Source organism: Bactrocera tryoni, chromosome 2 (assembly GCF_016617805.1).
Source record: "Bactrocera tryoni isolate S06 chromosome 2, CSIRO_BtryS06_freeze2, whole genome shotgun sequence".
NCBI lineage: Eukaryota > Metazoa > Arthropoda > Insecta > Diptera > Tephritidae > Bactrocera > Bactrocera tryoni.
This window is the reverse complement of record NC_052500.1, coordinates 23,686,791-23,697,363: the sequence shown is the minus strand read 5'-3', so window position 1 is coordinate 23,697,363 and position 10,573 is coordinate 23,686,791. Positions and strand designations below refer to the sequence as shown.

The window sequence follows — 10,573 nt, the reverse complement described above, 5'->3', positions numbered from 1 at the left end:
AAATTTTTTTGATTTTAATTCTCCACGTTATGAGACACTAAATGAACAAACGTTAGTAAGACCACAGAGACTGTTGAAATTCGAGACAACTTCAGGCATCCTATGGATGACTACTCTTCATGGACTTCGTAATGGAACTCCACCTGGTATAGCAAAGGACCAAAAGTGGTCTATGCGTGGGTCATTAGTCGGCCAGACTAACCTAACCTAGCCTGTCAGACTAACCATACTAGGAAATTGTATGCCACCAAAATCAGCACCCTATATAAATGCACGTGCATTAAAGTTTGGTGAAAGGAAACTGAAAGTGTGAGGCGCAGGTGTAACGGTATATACATATATGTGTGAGTGTTGTTTGTACGACAGCAGGAGCTCTTGGGGAAATTATTGTATTTTAATATAAATAACAAGCAAACAAAAGGCTGCTGAACACACGAGGACAATATGAACATACAAGTCCATGACAGTTGTTGGAAAAGAGTTATCGCGGCGACACGGCACACAATTGCATACAAATTCGTAACAAATAATAATAATAATCGGAACAAACGAAAAACATCAGTCACTCCATTTTTATAGGCACTCACAACAATTCGTTTGCGCATTTAATTCACTCGGCTACCGCACGTCAGGCAGGCGACTTACAAATCCTTTCGGCGCCGAGTTGCACGCACTCAACTTGCAAATAGTTGTACAAATATAATTAGTTGTTGCATACCGTTATATAAACTCGAGCATTTATAGTAAAAGTGTGTCTAAAAATATATAGGAATACCGAACTTACGAAAATTCCAACGCATAAAATTTAAATAAATTTATTGTCAACCGAAGCAAGTGACAGTTGCCAGTTAACGAGTTAACAACCGTTGCATGTCGTCGTTAGACGATTGGAATCATTCATTTTGTGGCAGTCAAAGTGAAATGAACACTTGGAAGGGCAAATTGCTGACGGACGTGCCGTTCGGGCATGTGCTCATCGTGAGCGGGAAAGTGAAACCGAATCCAAATAAGTAAATATGAAATATTTTATATTAATGCACTTTTAAATAATTTTTTTTTAGAATTTGCTTGGACCTAACCGATAATATAAAGGGTCAAAATGAGAGTGAAACGGTTTATCTGAAGATTGAGGCGAATTTCAGAGAGAATCAAATAATACGGAGCATGTTTATGCCGGGAGAGGGTTGGCAGCAGGAGGAAATATCGAAGAACTGGAAAGCTGATGGACCAAAAAATCCGCTGGTGCCTGGTAGGTAAAACTAAATCTAACACATAATGTACATATACAAAGGCAAATCGGTGTAAGAGTGTCGAGCTTTAAATTGAAATTTGCTATCGCTTATTAGACTAGTACAGAAGCCTTTAAAAATCACAAATAAGAGATTCATAGCAGATTGAAACCCATCGAAAAGGAACGATGAAATAACAAATATTAAAGGAGGGTCTAAGTTCGGGTGCAACCGAACATTTTATACTCTTGCTTCGGTCTTCAGTTAAAAAAATTATATTTTGACTTGAGATTTTTTGATTGAAAATTAGGATTTTCTTATTCTTGCAACATGTTGGTACAAAGTATAATAGTTTTGTTCACCTAACGGTTATACGTATCACCTAAAACTAAGCTAGATAGATATAGGCTTATATATATTATATATAAATGATCAGGATACAGAGAAAAGTTGAAATCCGGGTGACTGTCTGTCTGTCCGTCCATCCGTCCGTCCGTGCAAGCTGTAACTTGAGTAAAAATTGAGATATCTTAATGAAGCTTGGTACACACAATTATTGGCCAAAAAGGGACGAGTTTGTAGATGGGTGTAATCGGACCACTTCCACGCCCACAATTGGCCATTAGCTGAAAACCTATAAAGTCCCTTAACTAAGCATTAAAATAGGATATAGATAATATAGGAATAGCTTTGGGCAGAAAATTTTGAAAAACTGGGCATGAACTCGCCCACTAATAGGTTTAATGAATATATGTATACACCAAAGTTGCAATAACAAAATGCGCTAAGGACAATTCTTATAAGAACATTTACCGACAGAGTGGAAATGGATGAACTGGGATGATAACCCCATCCATATGCCAGAAACATTAAATTTTACGCCCGAGATCATATGAGAAGACTTCATACGAGCCGATGTAAAAATTGGAAGATGAGTGTTCCATCGCCCACGATTAGATAAAATCACATATCTCAAGACCTGCTCGACCGGATTCGACCAAATTCGGTGTGTAACATTCTTCTAACATTCTTACATTACAGTGCAAAAATGGGTGAAATCGGACTGCAATCACGCCACTTCCCATATAACATGATTTTAAATTCCATCTGGCTCTTTTCTTTGCACTGTATAACTAAGGAACCAAAGAATTTAACGGTATAAAACTTTAAACGATTAATGCCTTATGACAATAAATTGTCCAAATTAAACAAAAACTACTCAAGCCCCTAGGTACCGAATATTTGAACCCCCATTCCTATGATTGACTTTTTATGTCCAATATCGGTCAATGTGTTAGATATATAGTTGAAATTCAGGGATAATCTTTTCCTGACAATGGTATGTCTGTCAAATCGAATCGTGTCAATACTTCCCATATATGTACCTATACTACAACGAGGTTGAAACTTTCAGGTGACTTTATAGCGCATATATCAGCCAACATGTTAGTTATCTCAACGAAAATCCTAGAGCTTGTTTTACTGATAATAGTGTATCTTTGTGTCTAAAATGGATAAAATTGGGCGAAAGCTGGACCTAGTCCTCATATAACAACCATATAACCTACGGGTGACTTTATTCCATGCGATCCTCTGGTTGACGTTTTGCACCTTAAGGTATTTTTCTGGCTTTGATCTGTGCAGAGTATAAAAAGTTCGGTTGCTTCCTTACTTGCTTCGATATTTCCCTTATTATATAAGGAGATATACTATAATAAATATTTAAATAAGAAAAATACAGTATATTTTGGACACAAGAAGTTCCCGTCAAATTTCGTTAATTAGAATTTTTTTTGTAAGTCTATATACAAAAGTTATACACCTTTTTATTACCTACAACATTGCCATACAACTTTTTCTATTGGACTCGTAGTTTCGTAAATCGAGATAAGTCATTCCTAACTCTTAAAAATTCAGCCACGCCCCTCCCCTTTTTTTTTCTCGCCCTCAGATCGCCCGTAAATTATTTTTCTTTTAATATCTGTTATTTTATCTTTCGTTTCCGATGGGTTTTAATCTATTATGAATTTCTTTTTCATTCAAAAATTATTTACCCTCATTAGAAAAGATCTAATTTATTGTATTTCATGGAAAAATTGCTAAGGTCAAATGAGTTGTTTTTTCAAAAGTTCGGAGATATATAGACCACAATTATATAATACCTTTATACTCTAACCTCTACTACTTATTACGTATCGCTCCAAACAGCGTTAGAACGCTGAAATAACAGCTCTTGGTCGAATAAAAGCTGGGTTAATTCCAATACAGTAATAAAGGCTGCTGTGGGAATTGAATAAAAGGTTGTCATCTCGGTAACATAACCGTAAAGAATTAACACTACACCTCCGTACCGAAACTACTTACTAACTTAGTTGCTACCACCAAAATTTAGATTTCGAAAATTCATAGTTTTTGAATCAGGTCAATGTGTAATAATAATATTACAAAAATTAATAAGAATACAAAGTTTTGATAGATTTGGATTAATTTAAAAATATTTATTTCCTTTTAAGCAGCTTTCATTTCATGTATAAATGAATCATTGCATACCTTTAGGGTCGCAATGACGAAGTCAAGAAAATAAGAAAATAAGGCAAAGAAGTTTAATTATAAAAAAAGCAAGCAATGTTTGTAAAGCTTTTCCAGATGAAAAAGCTGTTTTTGAATAGGGAAAACTTTTCTAAACTGTTATTGCCGAGTTGACAGTGCTTGATCGCATAAAATCAGGTGAAATGAAGTTATGTGTTTACTTAATCCTTTCTTTCAAGTATATATTTACCAGATTTGCCTTAGATATTTCCAATATTAGATATTTTCTGATCACCTCTTTCATTCAATCGAGTAAAGTATGTAAAACGTTGCCTACATTTAGGGTACGAGTGCACAAAACCAGTAGTTCAGACCCGACTTCATAACATTTGCCTAGTAAATGAAACAAAATTTTGCTTGCTTATGCTTTCAGGTCAAACTTTCACCTTCCGCATAGCTGTGCTACAAAAATGTTTCGAAATCTACATAAACGACAATCTCTACGGCGCGTTTGAATTCGTAAAATTTCCCAAACCTATAAATTTCCTAATGGTTTATGGCGATTTTGAGAAAATTACACAATTCCACCAGCGTATGCTGTTTCCACTTGTGTTTCCCAGAAGCTTGATTTGTGCGGAAAAAATTGCCTTCCAGAGTGATGTGCCGAAGAAATACGAAGTTGGTAAGCTAAGTAAATCGCTACATGGGTTTTAACAAATATAATATTACAAATGTGGAAGTAAAAAATTGACAATACTTTAAAAAAAATATAATTTTGCATAATACCAGGTACCGTTGTTGCCATGGAGTGCATTGCTAAAGGCCCCTCGAACACAGCATTCTCCATATGTTTCCAATGTAACGACACTGGACGCGTGGTGCTGAAGTTTCATGTCAACTTTGAGACCACAACAGTGTCACGTACTTATGAGCGTTCCGATAATAGGTAAAACTAAAAGTTGTTTAATAATTAATTTTCGAAATTTTTTATCAACGAAATTTTTCACCTCACCAATATACGACAGCTTTTCTTCCGATGATGAGGAAACCGACGGCGAATTTCCCTTTCAGCGCGGCAAACTCTTCAAGATCGCTTTCGGCATTGGCGACAAGGCTTTCATCATTGCTGTGAATGGCCAATACTTCACCTACTACAATTATCCTGTGCGCACATTCGCCATCTCAACCTTGAAGTGTTTCACTAATAAAGTTGGTGATTTTGCGGTAAAAAACTTGGAATATCATTGTGATTCACCGTTATTGGCGCGTGTCGAAAAATTGTCGTTGATTTAATGAGAAATATATGCTTATAAAAGCAACAGTGGGGCACTGCAGGAACAAACGGCACACGGCGCATTGCTAGTATATAGGCACTAGATTATTTGAGTCACCGAAAAGTTGTAAAAGTTATGTCATTGCCTTAGTGGATTTAAAATAAAGACACTTTTACTTTTGTGTTTCATTTTGTGTGTGTGTTTTTTCAATGCCATAAAATTAATTTAATAGAAACCCAAATAAAAACAAGAAAAAACGTTAACTTCGGCTGCAAAGAAGCTGATATACTCCTCACAGGTGCATTTCTTTTAGTAACTATGTGTTCAGTTTATATGGCAGCTATATGCTATAGTAATCCGATCTGAACAAATATTTTCAGAGATTACATTGTTGCTTTAGAAAATAATTTATACCAAATTTAGTGAATATATCTTGCCAATTGCAAAAGTTTTCCATACAAGAACTTTTTTCCGATCGTTCGGTTTGTATGGCAGCTATATGCTATAGTTAACCGATCTGAACAATTTCTTCGGAGATTACATTGTTGCCTTAGAAAATAATCTATTCCAAATTTCGTGAATATATCTTATCAAATGCAAAAGTTTTCCATACAAGAACTTTTTCCCGATCGTTCAGTTTGTATGGCAGCTATATGCTATAGTAGACCGATCTGAACAATTTCTTCGGAAATTACATTGTTGCCTTAGAAAATAATCCATTCCAAATTTGGTGAATATATCTTCTCAAATGCAAAAGTTTTCCATACAAGAACTTTTTTCCGATCGTTCGATTTGTATGGCAGCTATAAGCTATAGTAAACCCATCTGAACAATTTCTTCGGAGATTACATTGTTGCACTAAAAAATAACCCATGCCAACTTTTGTGAAGATACGTTCTCGAATGAGAAAGCTTTCCATACAAGAACTAGATTCCGATCGTTCAGTTTGTATGGCAGCTATATGCTATAGTTAACCGATCTGAACAATATTTTCGGAGATTACATTGTTGCTTTAGAAAATAATTTGTACCAGATTTCGTGAATATATCTTGTCAATTGCAAAAGTTTTCCATACAAGAACTTTTTTCCGATCGTTCGGTTTATATGGCAGCTATATGCTATAGTAAGCCGATCTGAACAATTTCTTCGGAAATTACATTGTTGCTTTAGAAAATAAACTGTACCAGATTTCGTGAATATATCTTATCAAATGCAAAAGTTTTCCATACAAGAACTTTTTTCCGATCGTTCGGTTTGTATGGCAGCTATATGCTATAGTAAGCCGATCTGAACAATTTCTTCGGAAATTACATTGTTGCTTTAGAAAATAAACTGTACCAGATTTCGTGAATATATCTTATCAAATGCAAAAGTTTTCCATACAAGAACTTTTTTCCGATCGTTCGGTTTGTATGGCAGCTATATGCTATAGTAAGCCGATCTGAACAATTTCTTCGCAGATTACATTGTTGCCCTAAAAAATAACCCGTGCCAACTTTTGTGAAGATACGTTCTCGAATGAGAAAGCTTTCCATACAAGAACTAGATTTCGATCGTTCAGTTTGTATGGCAGCTATATGTTATACTAGTGGTCCGATATCGGCAGTTCCGACAAATGAGCATTTCAAAATAAACGAAATTATCTACGACTTCGAAGTTATGACAGTCAACAGTGACGCATTGCTGCTGGATAATTGGATTTCTGATGTTGATGTGAGGGGGAGGGATATCTAGGGAGCAGAAAGCTTTTAGATGATAGGGTCTAGGTGGCAAGTTGAGTGACTTACGAGTACATTCGGGGCGTTAGATTCTAACTAAGTCGGACTGTCGAACATTAGAGATCTGGGTGGTATTTGGATTAGCTCGACTGATACACGTTTAGATGTTAGCGATGTGATATACACTAGTCGCAATGCCGAAAAGTTAGGGTCGTTTGCGTGCGAATTGTTTAGGCGGCGAAGGCGTTTAACTCGGTATTAGCTTTAGCTTCTTGTGTGAATGATGGGTGCGTGTAATGGGCGTTTCAAGACCAACGCCTGATCAACAATCCAGAGCAATATGGAAGCTCTACTGGTAGTAGGTTCGGTTACGAGGTCTGATCGGAGACATAGTCCTGATACAACGGAGAGCAAGAACCTTTGGAGTTCGCTCCAACCTGCTGATGCGGACTTGCCCCTCGGCGAGTAACGTGTTGGTTGTGGTTAAAACCCGAATTCGCGAAGAACATACACTTTGTCGGTTGAATGTGAAGTTGGATTGCAACTGGATGCCGGACCCAAAGTACGGCAGAGATTTTAAATGAGCATCGAACTCTACCAAGGTAGTTAGTGTGTCCATTTTCACACTGCTAATTGGTCGCGCTGATCAACGCTTGGATTTAATCCGCTATGCTTTTGGGCGCCGTGGGATAAGGCTGTCGTCAGTAGGTACCCTAGTTAAACACACCGGACGTTGACAACAGTGACATGGAGATTTTTATGTGATGTTGAAGGTGCTTATCGCACGGTAGTTGGCGCAGATTGTGGGGTCTCCCTTTTTGATGATTGGGCAGAGCACACTTAAATTCCAATCGTTGTGCATGCTTTCGTCCGACCATATTTTGCAAAGAAGTTGATGCATGCGCCTTATCAGCTCTTCGCCGCCATATTTGAGTAGCTCGACCGGTAATCCATCGGCTACCGCCACTTGGTTGTTCTTCAGTTGGGTAATTGCGTGCTTTTTCATGGTTGGTTAATGGCACGTCTGCACCATTGTCATCGATTGTGGAATCGGTTTCACCATAGCCTGGTGTTATGCTCTCACTGCCATTCAGCTGTGTGGAGAAGTGTTCCCTCCATAGTTTCAGTATGCTCTGGGCAAGCTAATGTGATTCATAAAATGTCAACGCCTTTTTTAGTAAGTATGTATATATTTAATAAAAAAAAACTCCATTTTAATCTTTTTTTATATTTTTATTCCTTTTATCAAGTTCGTTTTTGGCATAATAACTTAAATATTTCTACCACCATACATAAATGTTATAGTTTATATTAAATATTATGCATTTACTGCTGCTCATGCATCTATGTATGTTTGTATATACATATGTATGTATGATAATCGTAACTAAAATGTTGCCATTGGGTATGTTCCCTGTATACCAAAGGTCCACTATTACTTAGTTATGCATTTGCATGTGTATGTATGTACTTGTTGTTATGTATAATTAATTGATATTCATGACCGCTGCTGTCACGTGATAAACGCTAATTTCGTTAAAACGTCGCTATTGCATAACTTGCAAATATTTTTTTTTATTTTATTTTATTTACTTTTTAATTCGCATATTTTTTTTAATTTTTAGGTATGAAAACTAGTCATAATTTGTTAAGTACTTCAAATATGTATTTTAATATTTTTTTATTTTTAATTTGCTTATACATAACTGTCCCTTGAAATATGTCACATATGACTAATAATTCTGTTTTTGTTGTTTTTGTTGTGTTTAGACATATTTAAATATTTGTGTATGTGTGTAAGTAGCTTTTGTTGTTGTATGTAGTTGTGTGTTTGTGTGTGTATATATGTATGTAGTTTTTATTTCTTTTTGGATTTTTTAATATTTATGTATGCATGCATGTATGTATATTTCATAATTTTTTTTTAATTTTTTGTGTGTTTTTTTTAATTTTTTTAACTTGATTTTTTTAATTTCTATGTTTATTTATTTTAATTTTTTTTTTATTTTAATTATTTTTTATATTTTTAGTCGCTGTTAAAAACATATTCATATTATGTATGTATGTATGTATGTATAATATTTATTTTAATGCATATGTATGTATACTCGTTAATGCAAGTATGAAAATATGTTTTTTTGTTGCTTTATTATAATTAATTAATTTTTTGAGATTTTATTTCTGTTTATTTTTTTGTTTTTTTTTAGGTTAGTTTCAATATTTAGTTCGAATAATGTATATTGAAAGAAATACATACTTTTTGTTGTTGTAGATTTTGTTTTTGGGTTATTTTTTTTCTTTATTTGTTGTATTTTTTTATTTTTAGGTTATTTTTACTTTAAGGTTATTTTTATTTTCTTTTTGTTTGTATTTGTTGTATTTTTTTGTTTTTGGGTTATTTTTATTTTTTGTATTTCTTGTAATTGTTTTTTATTATTTTGTATTTTTTTTGTTTTTTTTTTCTTTGTGTTTGATAGCAATATCACATCAACTTTCATATTTCATTTTGCCATAAATATTTTTCCACCGAGTTTTGGACTGAAAATGAACTCGGTGTCTTTGAATTCAAACAGGGACGGTAAAATTTACTTACAATAAAATCATTATTACTGCTTTTAAATTTCAAGTTGGCTTCTTGTATGTATGTATGTATACACACAAGTTTTTGTAAACATTTTCAACTTTATACACTGGGGGTCACAATAAAGTTAACGTCAAAAGTTTACAATTTTTTATAAAAGGAAGTCATTTTTGGCTTTTTCAGTTTATTTTCGTTAAATATTCCATAAATTAACACACTTAAGTTATTACAAAAACACCAAAATTTTACAACAAACATATGCAAGAATGTATGTATATATGCATAAGTATATGGAGCATACATATGTATATAGTTTATAGTTTCAGTTATTTAAGGAGTTTTACTTCAACGTAATTCCATTGAATGGCTCGGTATGAGTACAAAATGTATTCAGGTGATTTAATATATATAAATATTAACGTTGTCATATATTTTTTTTAAATTCCAACTAAAGCTAAATTAACACTAATATATATAAATAATAAAAAAATGCAAAAAAGCAACAAAAAATCGACCTTTAGCTGTCTGCTAGTTACAATTTGTGTTTTGTATACAGTGACATACAAACAAACAGTTTGATTTTCAAGTAAATGTAAGCCAAGCTTTGGTTTCACTTTTATTAAGTTACGTTAAGTTAAGTTGAGAACGAACGGCTTTGTGGAAGGTAATGATAGTTAGTTTTATATTAAAATTGCTAACAACTACAATAGTTATAAAATTGTTGGCTTTAAATAAGTAGCCGCTACTGTAGTGATTAAAAATGCGTTGCATACTTTTAGGCATTTAATTTTTTTAGTATTTAAGTTATATTTGCATAAAAAACGTGTAATGATACCTTAAACAAAAGAAATTGTGTCTGCATTTCAAAATGATTGTGTTTTATAGAAAGTGTGTGTGTGTGACACATATAATTCAATTTCAAAAGCTCAAGATCAAACGATATTTGGAGTGCAAGTGGAGGGTAAAAATTCTACCGTTAAAATATTATTTTTGTTTCGAATGACGACAAAAACAAATTGAAATATTGTTTGGTAATACAAAATATACAATTTTTCAAGTGCTAAACAAGAAACTCTCCAAAGAGCTCAAGTCTACACCTACAAGTCTTGTTTGAAATCATTCAGCAAGACTTTTACTGACAGTAAATATAGAAGATAGACCAAGTTATTTAACTTTTTCATTAAAGCGATAGATTAACTCAACAAAATTCACAAAAGTCTCCAAACAGCTCTTTCAAACGGC

The 10,573-nt window shown here is 33.9% G+C and overlaps 1 protein-coding gene across 1 annotated transcript; it reads left to right on the top strand.

Annotated features, from left to right (window-relative positions):
• Positions 1-234: 234 nt before the first annotated feature.
• On the top strand, positions 235-5,220 carry LOC120768321. Its single transcript, XM_040094959.1, has 5 exons — positions 235-1,010; positions 1,062-1,249; positions 4,192-4,440; positions 4,548-4,704; positions 4,784-5,220. Exons 1-5 carry the CDS (start codon positions 871-873, stop codon positions 5,049-5,051), a joined length of 1,002 nt encoding a protein of 333 aa, XP_039950893.1. The 5' UTR covers positions 235-870; the 3' UTR covers positions 5,052-5,220.
• Positions 5,221-10,573: the final 5,353 nt, after the last annotated feature.